The following is a 25,474-nucleotide window of genomic DNA, read 5'->3' as shown; positions in this document are numbered from 1 at the left end:
GAAGTTGAATTTTCCCTGCCTGTTATATTGCTTGCATACTTTGCCTGTTTATGTCACTGTCCTTCTTTTGGATTGGGGTCATACTATTTTTTTAAACTTATCTGTGTAAAACATTTTACTCAAAACTAGTACTGTTGGTCATATTTAATACAAATGTTTTTCATAATCTGAAAAAAATAAAAAAATTTTTAAAAAGCAATCTATCTATCTATATGTATACATATATTTTTTGAGACAGGGTCTCACTCTGTCACCCAGACTGCAGTGCAGTGGCACGATCTCAGCTCACTGCAACCTCCACCTCCCAGGTTCAAGCGATTCTCGTGCCTCAGCCTCTGAGTAGCTGGGATTACAGGCACACGCCATCACATCCGACTAATTTTTGTATTTTTACGGAGATGGGAGTTTCACCACGTTGGCCAGACTGGTCTCAAACTCCTGACCTCAAGTGATCTGCCTGCCTTGGCCTCCCAAAATACCGGGATTACAGGCGCAAGCCACTGTGCCCAGCCAGTCAATATTAATTCTTACCAACAAACACTAAGTAAACAAACAAACAAAAAACCAAATTTTCATACACAGTAACAAAACTCAAGCCACAAAACAATTCCTCAACTTGAATCTGTAAAAAAGATTCATAGTAAAACTATAAATCTAATTTCTTTCCAAATACTAGTATCTTTGCTATTATGGAGGCTGAATCCTAGAAACAAACTGACTTTTATATTGATTATGACATTTTATAGATAGAAACCAAAATATTCATTAATAGTATTTTAAAATGCAAATAAACCAACCGATACACATGGAAAGATGAATACATAAAACAATTTTAACATTTAATCATACTTCCAAAACACTATAGTTTGAAAAAGTGCAAACTACTACAAATAGTACATGTAGAAAGGTAACTGTCTATGTATAAATGGCAGCAAATGAAAAACAACTAAACTATGGTGTGGGCATTTTAAAGGTAATTTAGAATTACCAGGTATGTGTAATTTCTTAAATACAAAACTGACCATGTCACTCTCCTGCCATAAATCTTCAATGATATGATATGATATATCTCAAATCTGCTTCAAAATAATCCACTATGGATAGTGGACGTGGTCTTAATAAGATTGGCCATGAGTTGGTAACTGCTGAAACTGGGATGTGTATACGAGGATTCATTCTATTCTTTTTGAGGTGTTCTATAATAAAAAGATAATCTTCAATGGTTCCCTCTGCTCACCCAGCTACTTTCAATTTCTCAAGTCTACAAGCCTTAAAAAGTGCCTAAAATCTCTCAATGCCCAGCTCATGTCACCAGCCTCACCACACCTCTTTCACCTGGCTAATTCCAATTCAGTATTTCGGATGCAGTTTAGATGTCATTTCCTAGAAGATGTCTCCCATTACTACCCAGATTTAGGTGAGATGCTTCATTCTAAGTACTCCTCTGCTAGTTCTCATTTCTCTTATCATTGCACTCTGTACATTATGTCAAATGACTTGTTTGTTCATTGGTGAAAGCAGGGTGTATGACTGTCTTTTACAGAGGTATCTCTAGCACCTAGCATGGCACCTTGCTATTTACTGAATCTCTGAATGTATAATACCCATAACTCTTGCATCATAGAAGAGGCATATGATACGACCCTAAAGTGGCTGTAAAGTCATTGGAATTTTCCACAGCTTCTACTATAAAATCAGAGAGGTAATATTCACTTAGACTTGAAAATTGCTTATGAGGCAGTCTTGGCATTCTGGCTATTTCAATTAAAATGTTTTGAACTTTTATAAACTACAAAACCTTACAATCCGAGAAAATGAGTGCACATATTCACCAAAAGACAAGTATAAGAATGTTTTTGACAGCTGTAGTCATAATAGTAAAAAATTATAAATAACAAATCTCTATCAACAGGCAAATAGATAAATTATGCTTTATTTATATCATAGAATACTACAAAGAAAAAATTAACAACTGCTACAAAAAAACAATATAGAGGAATCTTATAGACATAATGAGGAGTGAAAGAAGCCAGACACAAGACAGTACTGTATGATTTCATGTATATGCACTTTGAAAACAGACAAACCAATATATAACAGAAGTCAGAATAGTGATTACCTCTTGCACAAGTGCAAGTGACAAAAAAAGGGGTATTAAGGAAACTTCTGAGGTACTGAAATATTCTGTATATTAATCTGTGTGGTGATTACTATATATACATTATACATATTTGTAAAAAGCCATCAAGTTATACATTTAAGTATTGTGTACTTTGCTATCTACATTTATACCACAATAAAATTTAAAACACAAATGACAAAAAAAATCTATAAGTGTTTATCCTTTCTTTTACTGCACCTCTCCTTCAACGTGAGCTCCTTAAAGCATAAAAAAAATTACATCTGGAAATCACTGCTTCATATTTAGCATTTTAACTAGAGCTATTTAAAAACAAAGTAAACATGCTAAAAATGCCCATAAACTCATGTCCTACTTTACTTACATTATTTAAGTGTGAAATATGGGTCATTTATATTTGTTACGAGATATAAAACACTGCAAGCTTTTAAAATTTTTTTTATTTTCCCTTAGCCTACTTATCATTTCAGCATTCATATAATAGCAGATTTAAACTTGTATATTTTTGTATCGCTACAAAAAATGCGAGAGAAAGACGAAATAGAGAACAATAATTCACACTATGAACTGCTTCCAAACCCTTTGAAATGTCAGCTTTGGACACATGTGGAAAGCATGTGTGGTATAATGGAAAGAGAAGGAGATTTCATGGGAGGAAAGCTGGATTCTAACTCCAGCTCTATCACCAAAATAAAATAAAGCTTTCTTAATTGAACACCTAGTAATGTATCAGATACTAACCTAGTGATCTTGGGAAATACCTAGAAGAGGTAACAGAAATAATTAAGAGTGCTTATCATTCTCTAGATTTTGAACTAGCTTAATACTATTATATAAGAGCTGTTTTGTTTACTAAACACAAGACTTTAAAAAATGTAATACATCAAATAGATAAGTTCCTTAGTCAATTAATTATATATGTGACGTTTTATTAATATAAACACAATAGACTGATTATGTCCTTTTTAAAAAAGGAGCATATTAATGTTCTTGTACCAATGACTGGTAAATAACTGTCCAGTTAATAAACAATAATTTTAAAAGATTTTATATCTTAGGCAAATCTATACAGATACAAAGTAGATTAGGAGTTGCCAGGTAGATTATAGGGAAAAATAGGGAGTGAATGCTAGTGGGTAAAGGGTTACTTTGTGGAGTGGTGAAAATGTTCTAAAATTAAATAGTGGTAATGACTGTACTACTCTGAATATACTAAAAACCAGTGATCTGTACACTTTAAAAGTGAAATGTATCTCAATAAAGCTGTTATTTTAAAAAATAGTTAAAAATATTTTTTTTCTAGATCTAAGTATCTAGATTGAGACAACTGGGGAAAATCATAATACACTATGGTATAAAAATTCAAGACTCTGAAAATGGTCAGTACCCTCGTCACCCATGATGTTCTTATTCTAAGGTAATTATTCATTAAATCTTTACAAACTGATATGCCTTAATAGAGGATTCTACTTTTTTCCACTCTGATATTGATGGCTATTAAAATAAATTAACCTCAACTATTCAGTCTTACCTCCACAGTAGTTTCTGCTTTTTCTTTATGCTTGCCTAAAGGCTCCTGTTACAAGCTACAGATCAGAAACTGAGTCTTCTGGAAGAAACACAAAAGCCTCTATAAAAGACTATACAAGTACTCCTGATAGATGATAGTACAATGACATTACTCATGAATGCAAACTTCTTGGGATAATATGATCACCACAAAAAAAGACAATCTTCAGAATGTGCCAAGTGACTGTGTCAGAATCTCTAGGATTTCTTTCCAGTCCAGGAGCAAACAACTTAATAGAAGCAGAATGCTTATCCTAAGACCAACAGAACAAAATTTCCTAGATGTTTGAAATGATTACTTATAACATTTTTCTTTTCATGCTTTTGTACTAATTCACACGGTCGTTTCTTCCTTACTATAGATGATAAGGTAGGATAACTGCTCTGTACTGGTGCCCTGGAAAACTTGCATGCCTCCACATAGGCCACTTACGTAAGCCCAACGATAGGCTGACCTAAGCCTTGGCAGAATGCTCTGTGTTCCTTCAGAATACGGAAAGATAGGCAGTATTCTGAGGTGCTGCTACAAGGCTATTTCTTACCAACCTCCATATTTTGTGGGAGCCTGCTGGGAGGCAGTTTCTCATCCACCTTCCCTGGTTCCATGAGGTCTGAGATTCACCACCTTGCCCACTCCTTAGGATGTAGCTGTAGGCTAAAAAACTACTTAGCTACAGGATGGAAACTGTTCCTCAGCCAGAGTGCCCACCACTCATGTTACCTATCATGTGGCCCCGTTTAGTTTCAGTGTTACCCTGCGGATGAGGGACATGAGGAGCTGACACTATGCTGATCATGCATTTGTCTAAGTAATTAATAAACTGTCTGAATATGTCAGCTTGCTTGATAGATAACTTGAGTCTAGGCTTTGCCCATGCCTATTCTGATCTTTTCCCTCAACCTAAATAGCGTATGTATAGTTCTCTTGATTAATCCTTAAACTAACTCCCTACCTTACCCCCACCAAACTAGTATTTCTCCTCAAGGAAAATACTGTCTGCTCACACTGGGGCCATGGAAGATCCACCAGACATGAGTTTTTGTGATTTTCTGTTTATCTCAAAACTTGGCCTTCGGCATTTACATCTTGAATGGCTTTTTGTATCTCCATTTTCTCTTTACAGTTTCATAAACAGTTCCTCTTGAAAAATTATCAGTGGTAAAATCTGATGAGTATCAATAGTCTTCAAAGTGCTTTTTATCTTCATCCTTTATCCAATACATTCTTACACCCTCTGAAATTGTTTAGTTTGCAGAAACTTAGCTTACCCCTTTTTGACTATTTACAGCCATGGCAATTTTTACTTGGTTTGTTTTACTGCTCAAGCCAGTCTTAAAATTTCTCAAAGCCTCAACCCAAATATAAAATCCTTCAGGAATGAGACTTAGTACAAATATATGGGCAATATTATAAATTTTAATTAGCCTAATGGCCTCCATAGTCCTATGACAACCTTTGCAATTTTTGCTGAACTCTATGCAAGGTATCTCTACCCAAGAGATAACTGAGAATTCCTTTCTTACTTACTTTTGTTACAAGTAATTCCTCTTTTGTTTTTAAAACTACACGTGGCTCTCCTAATTTTTACCTCCTGAATCAACAACATATTTACTTACATTTGCCTCATTAGAACCTAACTTGCATATATGCATAATAACTCCAGGCATACTGGAGTTATTATATAGCTCCAATGTAATAATTAGATGATTTAAGAGACTTCTCACGTCTTCCAGGAGATCATGCTTACCTGGGAGTGTCTGAGAGGACACTGATCTCCCTGGATGGGGGTTACAAAACTTGAAAAAGCTATCAAAACTTGGTTAATAATGCTGACTGAAAAGATAAAGCCATAAAGCCCTAGAAGTATAACCAACTAATCTAAAATAATTAATCCAAGTGGTTACAGGTAACAGCATAGCTTTAAGATTGCTTAATGGTACACCAAGAAAAAAATATGACATATTGCTAACATTCCCTGATGAATGTGGAGGGAAGGTTGACTCACCTATAGTCAAACTGAAAGAAAAGACAATTTGGCTAATCAAAAGTGGACTCAGAAGGACCCTTGAGATCTGACCTCCTAGTCAAAATAAGGAAATCTTTGGTCATCAATCTAAAGTGACTTCCAGTGTCTCCTTATCATCATTCTGGTTATTCTTGTCTCACAGTCTTCTAATGCCTGGTCTCCAGAGCTGTATATGCCACTGCATAGCTGTTATTTCACTGATGGCACAAAAAATTATTTTGCAATGGAACGAAAAATAAAGGGATTCTGATATTCACTCAGGCCAAATGCCAAGCCCTTCAGTTAGAATTCCTACAAAGGTAATAAGCCATATAGCAGTGAATACATAATCATCTGCTCTACTTCTACAGGACTAAGGGATGGTGAAAATAGGGGAGGGGATTGTTAAAACTCTGCCAGGTTCCCAGTCTGTGCACTCAAAAGTGTTGACCCTATGTCCCTGAGCTTAACATTCATATCCCATCTCAGACCTCTTTGTTAAGCAATGTCTGTGCTTTTGTGACAAAAGCAGAAAAAATAAAATAAAATAAAATGGAGAATTTCGAGTCCCCAAATGAACCAATTAGAACTTAATGCCTAGAACTGGCCAAGCACAGTGGCTCACGCCTGTAATCGCAGCACTTCGGAGGCCAAGGCGGGCAGATCGCTTCAGGTCAGGAGTTTGAGACCAGCCTGGTCAACATGGTGAACCCCTATCTCTACTAAAAATACAAAAATTAGCCAGGCATGGTGGCAGGTGCCTGTAGTCCCAACTACTTGGGAGGTGAGGCAGGAGAATCTCTTGAACCTGGGAGGCGGAGGTTGCAGTGAGCTAAGATCGAGCCACTGCAGTCCGGCCTGGGCGACAGAATGAGACTCTGTCTCAAAAAAAGGAACTTAGTGCCTAGCATCCTTCTCAACATGTAATAAGCTTTATTTTCTTCTTCATCTATCTCTCCCACTTTCTGTGCGGAGAGAAACACTGAACTCATTACTTAACCAGCAAGCAGATTGATTTACATTTATTTATTTAAGCTCTGGTGGTGTTTGTATTATTCCTTAAAGGTATTTATAAAATATTTTATTGAGGCCTGGCACGGTGGCTCATGCCTGTAATCACAGCACTTTGGGAGGCCGAGGCGGACGGATTACCTGAGGTCAGGAGTTCGAGACCAGCCTGGCCAACATGGTGAAACCCTGTCTCTACTAAAACTACAAAAATTGGCCAGGCATAGTGGGACATGCCTATAATCCCAGCTACTCAGGAGGCTGAGGCAGGAGAATTGCTTGAGCCCAGGAGACAGACATTGCAGTGAACTGAGATTGTGCCACTGCACTCCAGCCTGGCCGACAGAGTGAGACTCTGTTCCAAAAAAAAAAAAGTATTTTATTGAACAAACTATAAAATATGTAAATAATCACATAATCACAGTTAAAATTCTAGAGATTAAGATGAAACTAAAACTGAGATTAGCTTACACAGGGTATGCCAGAAACCCCTAACTAATTTTTAGATGTCAGTCACAAATCTGGCTTTGAGCTTCAGGAAACAAAAGTTAGGCCTAAGACAACAGTGCTTCCGAGACAAAAACAGACCAGTTGCTCAAGAAAACCACGCTTTTTTTTCTGGGAGTAAGATCAGAGAGAAATTTCTCCTCTGAGTCCTCATAATGACAATATTACCTGATATAATGGATAGTACTTGATATGGCAGACACTGTCCTCAAGAGTGTCCATACAATCAATGCAACATTTTATTTCTTACAGCATATGCCAACTTGAGCCAAGGGCACACTACCAAAGTTCAATTAAGTAAAAACAATTATGTAAAGGAACAAAGTACTACTGTGCAAGTACACAATTGTCTGACATTCTGACTTAATCCAGAGATGAAATCCAAAATATCTGGAGCCATAATTCTTAAAAACTATATGTATGTAAGAATTTTATGTCCTTCCAGCTAAAAAAAAAAAAGGCCATTCATTCATTTAACACGTATTTATTCACCATGTTCTCAGTGGGGATACAATGGCAAACAAAAACAAGAAAAAGACATGGTTTCTTCTCTCATGAAGTTTTTAATCTTGGGGCAGCACAGACACCAATCAAAGAATCACACAAATAAACATAAAATAACCACACAAGTATACGAAGTAGGTAAATGGTGCTATGAGCACACACAACAGGGGAAAGTCATCCGTCAGGGAAGTGTGGAAGGCTTTCCCTGAGGAAGTTGTAAATAAACTGAGATGAGGAGTCTGCCTGAGAGATAGGGGATGGGGAAGGGACCTCTGCAAACAAAGGAATAGGATGAGCAAAACTTCTGTGCAGAACAGAGTATGACACACTATAGGAACTGAGACAAGGCCAGTGTCACTGGGTCATAAATGTGAATTTCTTCAATTCCTCAGGAGTTATTTGAATGTTTATCAGGAAATGGTGGTCACCAGGGCAGACCAGTTGGGTGACAGTATGGGATTTGGAGTTATAAGACGCTATAGGTTTTTTTTTTTTTAATTGAATAGCATTTTTTTAAGGGCTCAAAGAACATTAGTCCAAACTTTTTATTGTACAGGTTTTTCAAAAGCTGGGCACGGTGGCTCATGCCTGTAACCCTAGCACTTTGGGAGGCTGAGGTGGGCAGATCACTTGAGTTCGAGACCAGCCTGGCCAACATGGTGAAACCCTGTCTCTACTAAAACTACAAAAATGAGCCGGAAATCGCTTGAATCCAGGAGGTAGAGGTTGCAGTGAGCCGATATTGTGCCACTGCACTCCAGCCTGGCAACAGGGCAGGATTCTGTCTCAAAAAAAAAAAAAGAAAAAAAAGAGTGGTTCAGTTCAGCTCATCAAAGTCAGTAGGGTGGTGGTGGCAGGGGGGGGGGTGGACGGTGAGAAGAGGAACGCTCAAAGAATGAAAACTATTTTATTAATAAGGTTTGCAGTTCAAAAAAGGGCTGAGCACCAATATCCAGAAGAGAGAGTGGAATATAGTGAGGTAGGTGATTGCCCTAACAGCAATTTCTACCTAAAGTTAGAGAGGATCCAAACCAAAACAAAAACCAAATGAAATCTCTTATTTCATGAAGACCCACGGTTCTGGCAAAGTGAGGTCACCTGAACCTGGAAATTAAAATAGGAGTGTTAAATGAGAATAACCAGCAACAAAAGATTTCTTAAAAGGACTACTCAAGGCTTTAAACTTAAATGGCATGTTAAAACTAATTACTTAACATCATAGCAAGGTAGAAGAACACAAAGCTCTAGAATCAGAAAGATCTGTGTTCAAATTCTGCTTCCCAATGTACTACCTATATGAACATGAACAAATTATGCCATCCCTCTAACATTCAGTTTCCTTCTCTACAAAATGGGATGAATTAATCACCCTTACCACTGCAGAGTTGTTTAAGGATTGAGATAAAGTTAATTACCTAGCACTGTACCACCTAGTAGATAGCCCTCAACGAAAGCTTCCTTTCTCTTCGTGACTTAACTGAACTATACATATCTGAATAGAATTACTATGCTGGATTACAAGTACTTCCACAGAAATGAACTGGGAAAGGTTACAAATCCAAGGAGAAGGGATTCTAAGAGGAAATTTCTCTTATTTTCCTTCAGAGAATACCAATGAAAAATTATCTGGAATAGGTTTAAAAAAAAATGAAAGGAAGCTGGAATAGACCAAGTTTGGAGTCTGTTCCTGAAGGTATTTGTACTTTATTCCATCTCTATGCAACACTCAGCAGCAGTCTGCATGAACACCTCTCATACTCTCAAAGTCTCCCCAAGGCAACAATAAAACATAAAATGGAGTATGACATCTAGTGATCACAGGGATTATGGTGACAACAGATGTTAATGATGATTCAAAGTAACCAACTAAAGGATAAATCAGCAACTGTATAGTAAAACAGAAAGGCATGCCATGTATTTTATTTACAAAGAGTTCCTTCAAAATGTTTCCAACGGCCGGGGGCGGTGGCTCACACCTGTAATCCCAGTACTTTGGGAGGCCAAGGCAGGCAGATCATGAGGTCAGGAGATCTAGAGCATCCTGGCTAACACAGTGAAACCCCGTCTCTACTAAAAATACAAAAAAATTAGCCGGGCGTGGTGGCATGCACCTGTAGTCCCAGCTACGTGGGAGGCTGAGGCAGGACAATAGCGTGAACCCCGGAGGTGGAGCTTGCAGTGAGCTGAGATCGTGCCACTGCACCTCCAGCCTGGGCGACAGAACAAGACTCCATCTCAAAAAAAAAATTTTTTTTCCAACAAATTTGTTTTTGATAAGAAAATATCTGATAATTATTAATTATCTGCCCCCATCCAATGCAAGATGGAAGAAGTAGTGCTGAACATTAATCTAGAAAATTAAGAATTTTTAAATATATCCATAAGCTTGTATGTTTGACATCATGAAGAAAATCACACTATTCCTAAAATATATTATACTTTATGTCATAAGCAGAGACAGACTATTGCATGAATAAATCAAACTGAATTAGCTTGCCATAGCTTTTTTTTGAGACATTTTAAAAGTTATTATTTTTATATTTCATTAACTCTCTTGGGTATCTAAGCTAGAATTGATTTACTTTCATTACCTTTCAAATTATCCTCTTGATTTAGGCTTTCAGTGCAGACTGGGGAACTAGAAATTCCACAGAAACAAATCTCAGAAAACAAAATTCCCTTAGAATATGAGTATCAGAAAATAATCTTCTAGGTGTCATGACATCAAAAGTTTAAAAAGTTGATACTTTCCACAATATTTTCATATAGCAGTTCTCTAGAAATGCTTACTGGATGAATCTACAATGAACCAGAGTGAAACTGCCTGTTACCTAGTAATATCCCAATGGGCATTTGGTCTGTAAATACCTAATATCCCAATCCAGTATCTGCTACTAGATTAACTGTAATTGTAAGGTACTGCAACTGGGGGGCATAGGGGAGTAGATTTTTTAAAAGAAATGTTCCAAATTATACTTTGGCCTAAGTATTCAGCCAAAGTATGCTTCTCCAATTCTGCCTTGGCCCATCTCAAGTCATTTTTGGTATCCCTGAATGTCACATGGTCAGAGATTGCATGATCATTCAGTTACCATCATATCTAAACAGTATAACAAAAATCTGGCCAGGCACAGTGTCATGCCTGTAAGCCCAGCACTTTGGAAGGCCAAAGAGGGCAGATCACTTGAGCCCAGGAGGCTCAAGACTAGCCTGGACAACATGGCAAAACCCCGTCTCTACCAAAAATGCAAAATTTAGCCGGGCGTGGTGGTGTGCGCCCATAGTCCCAGCTACTTGGGAGGCTGAGGCAGGACAATCGCCCGAACTCGGGAGGCGGAGGTTGCAGTACGCCAAGATTGCGCCACTGCACTCCAGTCTGGACGACAGAGCCAACCTCGTTTCCAAAAAAAAGTGAGTTGTGCGCTGGGTCGCCAAGATGTCGTTCCCAAAGTATACTCCTTCGCCCCTGGCCACTATGCCCTCAACCCAGCCAAAGAGGACATATTTTTGGAAACCCAGCGGGCACAAGCCAAGTGATTGACCATTAAGAGCCTGGCTGAAACCTGCTTACCCTAACTGCCGAGGGCTCATCGAAAATCCTGCCTTGATTCCCTGGACCTATGCAAGATCAGCAAGTGTCTTTCCTAATTTCAGACCCACTCCTAAAAACCCACTCTTGGGAGCTCTGTGTGGAATTGGGCCCCTCTTCTTCTGGTATTATGTTTTTAAAACTGACAGGGATAGGAAAGAAAAACTTATCTGGGAAGGAAAATTGGGTCCAACATTTAACCTGTCATATTAAGTCTGGCAATGATGACTATGTATTCTTGCTTAAATAAATCATCTATTAATCATTAAACAAACAACAACAACAGAAAGTGAGAATTTTTTTTTTTTTTTTTTGAGACGGAGACTCGCTCTGTCGCCCAGGCTGGAGTGCAGTGGGGCAATCTCTGCTCACTGCAGCCTCCGCCTCCTGGATTCAAGCAGTTCTCCTGCCTCAGCCTCCCAAGTAGCTGGGATTACAGGCGCATGCCACCCCACCCAGCTAATTTTTGTATTTTTAGTAGAGATGGGGTTTCACCACGTTAGCCAGGCTGGTCTTGAACTCCTGACCTCAGGTGATCCACCCTCAACCTTCCACAGTGCTGAGATTACAGGCGTGAGCCACCACACCCGGCCCGAGAATATTTTTTCAAGTATGTCATTTAGGTGCAGTGGCTCACACCTGTAATTCCAGCACTTTGGAAGACTGAGGCCAGCAGATCCCTTGAGGTTGGGAGTTGGAGACCAGCCTGGCCAACATGGTGAAACCCCGTCTCTACCAAAAAATACAAAAATTAGCCGGGCGTGGCGTTGTGGGCCTGTAGTCCCAGCTACTCAGGAGGCTAAGGCAGGGGAATAATTTGAACCCGGGAGGCAGAGGTTACAGTGAGCCAAGATCCCACCACTGCACTCCAGCCTGGGTGACAGAGTTAGATGCCATCTCAAAAAAAAAAAAAATTTACTCTTAGTATCTGAATATTCATTTTCCAATTTGAGGTGTTTTACATAAAACTTGAAATGAAAATCTTTTTGTGTCACTTTGTATGTTAAAATTTTCTCAATTAGATGAAGTATAAATGTACACTAATGCAAGAAGAAAATGTCACAATGATTATGAATGCTATTTATGTACGAAAGAAAGTAACAATTTTCAAATAGGCAAATAATAGTGTAATAATATTGAGAGAGTTAGCTAATGATTTAAGAATATTAAATCCTTTTTCAGATGACAATTATAAAAACTTTAATGAAAAATACAAAGCAGAATAGAAATTTTATATCATAATTTCAATTGCATTCAGTTGTCATACCAGTATTAATTATACTAAACAAAATCATTTCTAAAGACTATATTTAATTTTTAGTTATTTTATACCATGAATTTTTTTCTTCCTTTTTTTTCTGAGACTCAAAATCCATGAATCTTCTATGAGAAAATCTTATTCGGGAATTCTTCACATTTTTTTGTAGATAAATTAAAAGCAGAATGTTAACTCTACCACTTCAGAATTTTATAAGGAGGAAAACCTCCAAAAGTTCTGTACAACATAATCATTTTTGCTCCAGATATTATGTGTATACATATTTGTATACACACACATATAAACACAGACACATATAAAGACGTTACAGGAAGAAAGTTCCTCCACCTATTTTGTATTCCACTAACTTCAGTGGAAAGTGACCCTCAATTTAGTGTCTGTATGTGCATGACAGCAATCATAGGAACAATCTAGCAACAGGCAGCACTGAGAAAATTATCATTACTGCACTATAATGTCCTACTCTTAAAATAAGATTACTAATATTTCTGAGAATAAATTATAATAACTTCAGGGATAACATTTCATATCTTCACATATGCCAGAAGTTTACTCTATGATGATGATACCGACTTCTGCTCCAGCTTTAACAAATATTGGTTTTCACACTTGGCCACTTCGCATTCAAAAAAGGGATATTTTGTGCACTAAATGTACAGCCAAAATATGTAGGTAATTCCTATGTCAATTCATTATTTCATTCCATTTTCATGTGCTTATATAAAATATAATTTTAAAAGAGGATCTTATATAGTCCAAGGATGTAGAAAAGAACTCACAGCCTCCCTTATGGGTCTAACAGGAGATACCATAAAAAACTCAACCCCACACAGAAGCACCAGTGATCTAATAACATTTTATTGTTAACTGCCAATAATCAAGAAAAATCCATGCAAGAAAGGTGTTAGTTCTTCTGATCTCTATGCATTTTCAATGAATTCCCTTCACAGGCTGAAACTTGTACACAATAGAATTGCTTTCCATAGCTAAAAACTTACAGATCTAAGTTAGCTAGACTTGACTTCATAGTCTCTTAAAATATAAAGATTATTAACATCCTTATACATTAAAATTTTAATATTTTAAGATTTAGAAAAAGGTATATTTTAAGATTTAGACAAGTGTCACATAAGATGAATTTTTAATTAACTAAGATGAAATTGTCTGTGATTCAGTAATATCCAAAATAAAAACATTTATAAATGCCCAAAATCCCAATCCAGCAACTGATACCAGAGTAACTATCCTTATGAAGCAAGGGAAAGATGGCTGAAACTGAATGCCACAGATAGGCTGTGGTTCTCACTCAGCTGCTTAGTCATCTTAGACAAGTTATTTGCCCTTCCAAGTCTATTTCCTAAACTATAAAATGAATATATTAATATCTTCTCTGTCTATATGTACCAAATGAAGTTATGGAAATTACAAACTCTGATATATGTAAAATATTGAGTATCATGAGGGTTCCAAATCTAGGATCTTTATTTTCATACCAACTTTATAAATAGACTGTGATTGATTTTTATGTAGTTTTATGTTTACTTTTAATGTTTACTCTCTTTAGAAACTACTTGGAACTTGATTATTTATTTATTTGCCATTCAAGAATGTGGGTATGATTTATGAAAGTGTATTAACAGTTATCTGAAGTATTAATGTTAAGCTAGAACTCAAATTACAAATAAAGAAAAACAAAACAAATATAAAATCATTTATAATAGAGAAAGCTTGCTTTTTGCCAAGAGTAATAATAATCTGCTGAAATCATTATTGTTAGTCACTTAATGACTACTGTCTTGGTTGGTACAAATCAGCAGCAGTCAAATACCACCTCCCAGAACCCAACCACCCAAAAAAAGATACTGGGAATAAGAATGTCCTCAGAAAGCTCAACTGTAAAACTAAAACATAAACCAGAACATAGATTAGGAAGTCAAGCCCAGAGGATCAAGTAAAAGATAGGACTAAATTTAAGATACTAATGAAAAGAAATATATCTACCAGAAATATGGAGGTGAGTAGTTTGGTCAGCAATGGAAGCAGTGAAAAAGGAAAGGTACAAAACACTATCATATAAGCATCAACCAGGAGAAAAGATATCCTAGAAGGCAGATTGATGTAAGTAACTGCTTGACAAGTATATCATAGAGCTGAGATTATCACTTTATCAGCGCCGATGCCATTTAAATCTTCTAGTCATTTATAATCAACTCCCTTGTTGTTATCTCATGATCTTGTTCAGTAGGCAACTATTGAAATTTGGTTTTCCATTCAGCATTCTACATTGAAAGAATACATTTCTTGATGTAAATTTCTAGTCCTTATTTTACTTGAATAAACTGGCGTTCTCTTGTGATGGGGATGTATATGCTTAGATAAGAGTGTGGGCTCTGGAGTCAGGTTACTTTGAGTTCCTACTGACTGACTTTGTGATCTTGGGAAATTTACCAATCTGTTGTCTGTTTCCTCATCTGTAGAAAGGGCGCCTAATAATAGGACCTATTTCCCAGGGTTGTTGTGAGGATTAAACAATTCATGTAAAGCACTTAAAACAGTACCTGTCACATAGCAAGTGCTAAACAAATGCTAGCCTGGTTATTATTTTTGAACATGAATTAACATTCCTGTGTCTGATTGCTCTGACACTGATCAGTTTCTAAATCTAAAAAAACTAAAGCAGGGCCACTGTGTTTCACAACTCAGGGGGCATCAATACACAAGAGAACAGAGTTCTCCGGCCGCTCTGAACTGATGGCATGACCTGGTGAATTCAAGGTCACCCACCTGTGAGGTTCTTTTTGGTAGCCAATCTGTCCAGGTGAAAACTTAAGAGTCATAAACCTAAAATGTCTACCCTAGTGAGGCAGATCTCCTAAATAAGTGAGGCACACCTTGAGTGGTGAGTTTGCCAAGAAACTATGAATGATAAGACTGTGGAGTGTAGAGCACAAGTCAAGCCTTAAATGCTTTCAAATACAGATATTTTAAGATATTCTGTCAGGCAAAAACAACAGTATAGGCAGATTTTAGGCCTGAAGCCCACCAGTTTGCAAACCCTGCAGCACCCTTTCATTCAAACCTTTCATTTAACTTAGGATAATGTACATCTTGTGACCTATTTTTAACCTTTATTTTTCTTTACTGCTCTGTGACTATCCCTTCTTTTCTCCTCCCTTGGTTTCCAAAAACTTCTGTGCTCTTCTCCATACCTCTTGACACACATACCTTGAGTGGTATCATTCATTTCAACTAACATTTCAATCAGCTAAAAATTCCAGATATTTATATCCAACTCTATCAATGCTAAGAAATACCTCATGAATGGTGCCTGTCTACTTTCTCATTGCCAATGCCTTTGGTCAAGTCCTCATCTGATTTCTAGACGTTTACAATAGCTTTGGTTCATTCTATTCTCTCATTGTCCACATCCAGCCACCACTAAATCCTATTGGTTCTAACACCAATCAAACCATATCCACAATCCAACCATTTTCACCTAAACCATCATCATCTGTTACCTAAATTACCACAGCAGTTCCTTTTACTATTCATTTACCATACTACTCACTTACCATATACCATAGAGGATCCTGTCCCTCCTCTGTTTAATCCCCCATTAGCTCCCAGGTCACTCAAGAGTGAAATCCAAGGTCCACACAATGGCTTACAAGGCCCTATACAATTGCCTATTACCCCTCTAATTTATTCTCTTATTATTCTCTGGCCACATCCCTTGTGTTTTCCTCAATCATACCAGGCTCATTCCTGGTCCAGGCTTTCTCTACCTCCCACTCCCTTTATATGGATGCTCTTTCCTCAAATGTCTTGGGTCTGGATTGTTGTCTTGTATCAGGGCTCCTTGCTCAAATGTTACTCTTTCATAAGTGCTTCCCTAAACACCCTCCCCACATCCACTTGACTCCCCATCTCCCTTTCTGCTTTATCACCATTGAACACATCTGTTTTTCATGTTTATTTTCTGTCTCTCCCAATAAAATATGTTTCATTACAGCAAGTTTTTTTCTTTATTGCTGTATTCCTGATCCTAGAACAATATGTATTAAGCTTCATGTTTAATGAAAATGACTGAAAAGCTTCCTAACTTGTCTTCCTTCTACTGATCTCCCCTTCCGTAGTCCATTTCCTCCTATCCCCCAGGTAGTATACCAAAAAATGCATCTGATCATTCTCCTGCTTAAAAGACTTTGATGGGATCCCCACATCCTTCAGGGTCTGGCCCCAAATTTAATCCGTTTCCCCATTCCCCAAAATACTTGTACACTCTCCACATACTAACACTTTTATCATCCCTGAACCTACTTGTGCCATTTATCCATGCTTTTCGTGTATCTCTGTATTTACTTGGCCAAAGTTTTATTCATCCTCCAGGTCTAGTTATGCCATGATGTCTCCCAGAAGCCTTCATCTGTGTACCCCCAAAGCACTCAGTTCAGGCCTCCATTATAGTACTTGTGCTATACTATGTATTTACCAATCTGTTTCTGCAACTAGATTATAAGATCCCAGAGAGCAAGTTCATGATGTGTCCAGAGTTCTTTTGCCAGTGCTTAACACTATACTTAGCAGAGACGAAACACTGGTAAGTCTGAGGAATGAAAATGTAATGAATTAAATTTTATAATGAATGAAATAATTTGTTTATGAGAGGTTGGGGGAAAAAAAGAGTCTTCCTAAGAGTCAGAGTGCTTTACAACATCAAACCTGAGACCTGATATGAGTTTTCACATTCGCTAAAGAAAAATTTCCTTTAGTAATTTCAACAATAGTTAAATTAGTGGATTCAGGAATCAGAAGTAAGTTAATGGCTAGTCAGGAAAGGTATTTACTCCACGGAACATACTAATTTACAAACCAGATATTGTGTGGAGCAAAAAGTGTACTCTAATCTGAGAAAAGGCATCTGCAATTTTTTTAATTAAAATTGATTTAAGTGGGAAGGAAAACTGAAAATGATCTAGTGCAACTACTTCATTTCACAAATGAAAAAAATCATGAAAAGGGGAAGAGCATTAACCCAAGTTAGAAGATCAGGATCAGTACCAAGGTTTTATTCAAAATGAAGGGCTCTCTCTCAAATGTAGCACATTACAATTCCAAACTACTCAAGGATTAAAGCCCAGAACTTATTCCATTACTTTGCTGTGCAAACTTAATGAAGAGTGAAGATAATATTGCAAGTAGGAAAATAATATTGCAAGACTGAAAATAATAATACCTGGGTTCTTATCTAGGTTGTATTTGTGAGATCTCAGACAATTCACTGAACCTTGTAATGCTACCTTAATTAACTACCACATGGGATTAATGTGAGAATCAAATGAAAGCCCTGTTGCAAATGAAAAGTATAATCATCTTTTCCATCCTCATCCTTTCAGGTTCTCCAGTGCAGTCTCTTAGCAAGTTTTCAATCTATATGGGGGGCCATAAACCACTTGCAATTCTGACTAGTTGGAGTTTTGTTGTTCTTGTAGTACAGGACAGAAAGCTGCGAGGGAAGGGTGGGGAGGTTGTTTATGTATTATAAACCTCCTCCCAAAGGGGAGTATTATCCATATCACCTATCAATTAAAGACTCTTTGAGACTCACAAGCTCTTAAAAGGTTCATGTTAAAAAATTATCTTTTTCCCCAGTACAAGCCCTACAAAACCTGTTAGCATTAGTATATTTCAGAAAATTCTGTAACAATTACTTGGGTTATATTTATCTTTTCCTACTCTACTACAGATGTGTCCAAAGCAGGGACTCATAGTATTTCGTCTTCAGGAGTTGTGAATTGTTTTAATTGGGTCAACATCCAGTTGAAATATAAAACTAAGAGGCTGGAGTCGTGCCTGAGAGAACTGAATGAAAAAGAACTGAACGACGAGAGACCAGAATTATACCTCCCTCTGATTTCCCCCAACTCTTTCCCCTCTATGTCTATTATATATTTCTAAAGACCTTTAGAAACTAGGCTCTGGGCTTATGCAAAAGTCCTCTACTACATTCTACATAGCCACAAGTAGAATTAGAAGTATTTTTATATTAATAACATTTTATAAAATACAATGTTTTAACTCCAGGTGTGAAAATATTTAAAGGAAAGTACACTAAATGGATTTTTTTAAAATTATTCATTTGGCAAACAATCTTGTGCAAAATGTTCACTATATAACATGTACAAGGCCAGGCGTGGTGGCTCACGCCTGTAATCCCAACACTCTGGGAGGCTGAAATGGGAGGATGGCTGGAGCCCAGGAGTTCGAGACCAGCGTAGGCATATAGCGAGACTCTATTTCTTTAAACGAGAAAAAAAATATGCATTCTGTGAATTCCATTTACATTTAGAATCTCATTCGCATAAACGGTAATATTTTAATTTGTATAAAATCAAAGCAATTGTAAATATAAATCATAGGCTTCATTTTTTTTCCTGCATACACAATATGCCTTAATTTTTGAAAATGTTATAAAAAGAATATCCTTGGCTGGGCACAGTGGCTCACACCTGTAATCCCAAAACTTTGGGAGGCCAAGGCTGGTGGATCACTTGAGGTCAGGAGTTCAAGACCAGCCTGTCCAACATGATGAAACGTGGTCTCTACTAAAAATACAAAAAATTAGCCAGGTGTGGTGGCGGGTGCCTGTAATCCCAGCTACTCAGGAGGCTGAGGCAGGAGAATGGTGTGAACGCGGGAGGTGGAGCTTGCAGTGAGCTGAGACAGCGCCACTGCACTCCAGCCTGGGCGACAGAGCGAGACTCCGTCTCAAAATAAATAAATAAATAAAATAAAATCCTTGAGACAAAGCCTAGCTCCATATACCAAGTTTCATATATTTTTCTCCACTTAATTCACAGAAACTTTTATAACAGCATAAAATAGCTATAATATGGAAAGATACAGTATTTTGGAAGCCCGCAGATTAGTCCATTTTTTCCCCAAATTTCTTAAGAATTTCCCAGGGAGCCTATGAAAAATACCCTAGAGATTCTGATTCAGTTGCTCTGGGCAGAACAAAAATTTATTCCCCAAAGTGATTCTGATGATTAACTATCATTGGGAAACACTGATCGAGTATAGCGGTTCTCAATTTGGCACATATTAGAATTTCCTGGGGAGCTTTTAGAACTCTTAAAACCCAGGCTGAGGTCCAGACCAACAGAAATAGCGCCAATACTTTCAAGAAAAAAAGTTCCCCAGGGAAGGTTTAGAACCATTGATCTGATCTTGTAGAATTTCTCCTGACTTCTAGTTCACTTTGTTTTTGATGTAGTTGTTTTGTTTTTCATGTGGGTTGACAAAAAAAGCATGAAAAAAATAAACTATCTCCTTCATCTCAGCACAATGATGCCACTTAACAATTGGCTAAGTTAAAGTGGAGCTAACCTTTTTGTTTCAGAAATCACTAGAAAATACTTTTAGTCCGAATTTTAAATGAAATAGACTAATCTTAATCTTTAGCTCCTACTACCAACCTATTAACATATCTTACAAATAATTCTTTAAAGTTTTCTAACCTCTAAACCAGTATTTTAAAATTTCAAATTCTTTAAAAGGTCTGTCATCACAGTTCCTCACCAGCAAAATTATTTTGATACTTGAATTTGATGGCATTGTTTTTTCATGATGTACAATACATAACTCCATATATTGAAGTTACTTTGTGCACTAAGAGAGGGGAACAGATATCATTCTTCCATATTAAAAAAAAAAAAAAAGGATTTTAGGCTCCATTAGCAAAACCCCATCATTGGTTTGTCCATACCTCAAGAGCAAGGTATTAGTCAACCCATTCTAAGAATTTCCTTTTTAATACAAAAGATAACGTTAAAAAAATCATTAAAAATGTGCCAAGTGCAAGCTTATCATTTTTAAAAGTGCATTTTACTTTCCAAAAATTATTACACTTTGATTGACGTGCCCTCTGGGAATCTACTTTTATTATTACAATACTGAAGTTGTTGAAATACCATTTTTATCCCTCTCAAGATTGCTAGGTATTTAGATATTTCAAATTTCAGCAGTGTTTGTGATTTTTGCTTCTGGGTTTTAAAAAACGTGTTTAGGATGCTTTACCAAGCCGATCACATTACTACAGATAAAACTTCAGCAATGTATATAGTCTATAGTAAAACGTATATTTTTTATTACTTCTATTCACAAAGGAGTAATTGTGAGGTTCTAGATTTTCAAATTAATATTCTAAGTAAGAATCAGATGCAATGGATTTTGTTTCAGTAAGTTTAATGAATGAAAGCCCCCCTTTCGCATTATTAAAGATATATACGAATGAAACTTTGAATTATAACCAAAATTTAAGTATGCTACAGTATACTTTGTAAATGTCCCCAAACTAGAATGGAAACAAGAATGTGCCTCTTAAGGCACAGAGCAAAAAATAAAAAATCAGAATCTCAATATTCAAGTGATACACACCATCTAGAAAATTGGGCTAGCCGGAATAATCCATGGAGTTTTTCCGTTAGGGTAAAACTGTGCTAAACTAAGTTTCTGCAAAGCCTAAGTATTTTGTGTTAACATATTAAACTTGAAACTTGCCATCTCAAATTCCAAGGGATAAGACTGTATACAACAGATGGCCTTTTGGTGCTGCTTAAAACTTCCCTGAAAACCAAATGTTTATTTTTTAGAGGTGTTCTCGGTTCTCGGGAAGCAGTCAAATATCAAAACACCCGTTCCTGAAAATTCCTGGCTGGTCCTATCTGGCCGGGAGCACCGACACCTGGACGGGAAGAAGCAGGACCTCAGCACCGAGCCGGGACGCTGAGAGCCGCCCGGCGCACACGGAGCCCGCCCGGGGGGCGGGGGGCTCGCACGTGCCCGGCCGGGGGCGGGGCCGGCGCCGGCGAGCAGCGACCCCGGCTCGGGGAGGCGGGCGCGGCCGGGCCGACCTCCCCCGCGGCCGCGATCCAGCAGTTTACATAAGGGTGCGCGTCATGGAACTGACGGAGCCACACAGAGACGTCTAGGTCATGCAGGAGGCGCCCGGCCCCGGCCCGCTCCCGCCGCCCCAGACCCCTCCTCTCATCCGACAGAAAGACAGACAAGAAGGGTTCCCGACCTGTCGTGCCCTGCATGTTCAGAGTCTGTCATGTTTGGTCAAGAACGGGGCGGGGCTGGAGGGCAGGTCTGCGAGGCCGGCGGCGGCGGGGCGCGGGGAAGACCCCTGCGCCGCCTGCGGGAACCTGCTCCCGGCCGCCGCCGACAGGTGACGAAGTGGTAAAAACTCACGGTTACTAGTGAGCGACACAGACACAGACTTTCCAGTCTATTAACAACCACGCCAGAGAGATGGGGCTCTAACTGCAAACACTGGGCAACGGCCCCGCGCTGCCGGCGCTGCCGCTCTAGTCTCTATTCGCCGCCGGTGGCTGTGGCGTGGGAGCGGGCGGGCGGCGTGCAGCGACGCGGGGATTTGGACAGTGGCCGTAACGGTGATTTCTCCTCACCAACATGGCGGCACCCGAAACAGGCGGCTCGAGAAAATGGCGCCGGCCGCAACACCTTGCCCGGGACTAAAGGGCAAGAGAGATTCCTCCGCGAGCCGCGGCCCTTGCCCAGCCCGCCGGGGACGAGCGCGTTGACCATTGGAGGAGAGTGCCCGTCAATCACCTGCAGGGGCGGGTCTTCGCCCTTCTCTGTGCAGCGGCGGAGGCGGCAGCCTAGTGGCGGGGCCGGGCGGCGAGAGACGCGGCCGGATGGCTCCTCGAGTGTCTGCAGGAGGGGGAGGCAGCCCACGGGACCTACGAGGGCCACCAGCGCTTCTGCTCCCGGCGCAGTACGGGCCGCGGTTTTTCCTGCGAGACGCCCGCCGCCTGAGGACTTCCAGACGCACCAAGCAAACGGGCCCCAAAACCGTTAGCCGAGGCGGGCAGGGGTGGGAGAACAAAGAACAAGGCGGCTGTAGAGTCCTTAAATTTTTTTGTTAAAACCTTTGTTCTTGTAATAATAGGGAAATGCAGTTTCTCCTTCACAGTTGTAGCAAGTATCTGTTTTTGTAACGTTTAGTGTTCAGAATCATGTTTTAAGGAAAATAGCTTGCCATGCAGTTTTTTCTTGTATTTGCTGTTAAATTTACCCAATTATTACTTAAATAGGAATAGCTATTGAAATAATTATATAAACGTTACTTTATTTCGTAATAATATTAACATGTAAAATGTATGCGAGTATTTTATAAATACTATTAGGCATGCTTTTTTTTTTTTTTTTTCTGAGATGGACTCTCCTCTGTCGCCCAGGCTGGAGTGCAGTGTCGCGCTCTCGGCTCACTGCAATCTCTGCCTCCTGGGTTCAAGCAATTTTCCTGCCTCAGCCTCCCGAGTAGCTGGGACTACAGGCACGCGCCACCACGCCTGGCTAATTTTTGTATTTTTAGTAGAGATGGGGGTTTCCCCATTTTGGCCAGGCTGGTCTCGAACTCCTGACCTCAGGTGATCCGCCCTCCTGGGTCTCCCAAAGTGCTGGGGTTACAGCCGTGAGCCACCGCGCCCGACCATGCATGAGTTTTTTATACTTATGAAGTGACCTTAAAAAATTTTTAAATGACAAGTCGTGTTTTGGCGTATTTATTAGTCCTGAAGGAAAGTTCCTTGCTTTTTACTAAAATGATAGACTCAATGATTAATCCAAATATCTGCCTTAATTTGTCTTTCCTTAATAATACATGTTACTAATACATAAATGGAATGCATTCAAAAACAATTGCAATGAGTGGATTAAATTAGAAATGTAAAGTTTTTGATATTAACATATACATTGAAAATAAAGGCCGGGCGTAATGGCTCACGCCTGTAATCCCAGCACTTTGGGAGGCTGAGGCGGGCAGATCACCAGAGGTCGGGAGTTCGAGGCCCGCCTGACCAACATGGAGAAACCCAGTCTCTACTAAAAATAAAAATTAGCCAGACGTGGTAGCCCATGCCGGTAATCCCAGCTAATCGGGAAGCTGAGGCAAGAGAATCGCTTGAACCCGGGAGGCGGAGGTTGCGGTGAGCCGAGGTCGAGTCATTGCGCTCCAGCCTGGGCAACAAAAGCGAAACTCCGTCTTAAAAAAAAAAAAAAAAAGTCGCCCTTTTTTTTTTTTTTTTAAAGTTGAATACAGCCAGTGACAGGACCTGTAGTCGCACTATTTTTTTTTTTTTTTTCAGTTGAATGCAGCCAGTGACAGGACCTGTACTTATAGCCACACTTTACCACAATAAATTTGTAGGGAGCTTTCAAAAGGTAGATCTGAAGAAACTATGTTAACATTTGGAGTTACATTAAAATCTCAGGACTTCGGTTTTATCGTAACTGTTTTAGTTAATTTAGGCCTTTTTGTAGCTAATTTGGGTAACTGCTTTCTTGAAGTTATCCAAAGGCCCTTGTGGTAAACAGTTGCTGTTCTTTCTTGCACTTCTGTTTTCCCCTGTCCCCTGTATCTGGAGGTCTGAGAATTTCTTTCAAAACTTCGTTAAGGTGTTTGGTTTGTGATGGCGTAGGACAGTGCAGTTCTCTCTGGATGAAAAGCCTCCTTTTTGAACCGTTGGCATGCGCCACTTAAGTTTGATGGTAAAATTTGTCATCAGGCCTTGGTCTTTTTCTCTAGGTAACAGAAAGGGGAGGTGTGTGGGGGTGAGCATTGAGGGGCAGTGCTCCTTTGAGGCTATGGGTTTTTAGAATCTAGAAGTGCTTAGAGATCTGTGACACCTTGTCTTTAATTGCCTCAGTTAAGGAGCAATGTAGGTATCAAAGAGATTACACTAATTAATTTTAAACCTAACAGATTTTACCTAATAATGACATATGGATCATGAGAACTGCAGAACTCTTGTCACGTAATGACCTTGTCCAAACCTCAGCAAAAAGAGACCACCAAACTATAGCGAGGCTTGTAGCAGCATAAGTGTTCGTAGGATGACCGCAGATCTCTCCCCAGGCCTCTAGGTTAAATGTCTCCCAGAGAAAACTCAACACTGCCCACCTGGCCATAGGCCCTTGACCCCCTTTCTTGGAGCATTTACAAAAAAAGAGCTTACAATTGTGAGTCCTTCCTCTGTCCCCTTGACACGTATGTGTTCTCTCCTACAATTCAGGAGTATCTTTCTTAAGGACCTGAAAGCCATTCCTTTGAAATTTAATCATCTGGAAGGTTGCTATCTCCCATTCTTGGTGGGAGGGTAGAATCCTGACTTCAGTGATAATCACTAGCTAGCTGACGCAGCTGGTCTAATCACTTTTATACTGACAGACTTTGAAATGTTTTGCATGTATTCCGGCTCTTTCCCCCTCCCTTATTCTCTCTTTAAGCTGCTCAATTATCTCTGCATTGAAATGGAACGCTGCTCTTTCCCCTACTATTAGTAATTACTGAATAAAATTGGTTTTCACCACTTTAATGTCCAGTTTTTTTTTTATCTTTGTCAACCTTCCCCACCCCCTATGCACACAAAAATTGTAACGGACATAAAGGTAGCAACACTTTATTTTGCTAAATGAATTAAACATATTAAACACCTTACGGTTATTTCATAAAAGACATTTTAACATCAAGAAAGTAGGAAGGATATCATTATTTTTGTTTCGTTGGTTTTTGTTGTTGTTGTTGTTGTTTTGAGACAGAGTTTCACTTCACCGGCTGGAGTGCAGTGGCACGATCTCGGCTCACTGCAACCTCCGCCTTCTGGGTTCAAGCAATTCTCATACCTTAGCCTCTCGAGTAGTAGCTAGCATTACAGGCACGCACCATCATGCCCGCTAATTTTCGTATTTTTCATAGAGACGGTGGTTTCTGCCATGTTGGTCAGGCTGGTCTCTTATCTCCTGACCTTGAGTGATTCATCCGCCTCGGCCTTCCAAAGTGCTGG

At 39.0% G+C, this 25,474-nt stretch overlaps 1 protein-coding gene across 1 annotated transcript in view; it reads right to left on the bottom strand.

Annotated features, from left to right (window-relative positions):
* Positions 1-22,143, bottom strand: part of ZC3H6 (zinc finger CCCH-type containing 6) — a 57,295-nt gene extending 35,152 nt beyond the window's left edge. Inside the window, exon 1 of the mRNA XM_063695704.1 lies at positions 21,688-22,143. Within this exon, the coding sequence (XP_063551774.1) occupies positions 21,688-21,719 (32 nt within the window). The 5' untranslated portion in view covers positions 21,720-22,143. The remainder of the gene's footprint in view (positions 1-21,687) is intronic.
* Between the last annotated feature and the right edge of the window lie 3,331 nt (positions 22,144-25,474).

The sequence above is a fragment of the Gorilla gorilla genome, chromosome 12 (genome assembly GCF_029281585.2).
Source record: "Gorilla gorilla gorilla isolate KB3781 chromosome 12, NHGRI_mGorGor1-v2.1_pri, whole genome shotgun sequence".
Classification (NCBI taxonomy): Eukaryota; Metazoa; Chordata; class Mammalia; order Primates; family Hominidae; genus Gorilla; species Gorilla gorilla.
This window is presented reverse-complemented; position numbering and strand designations above follow the sequence as displayed.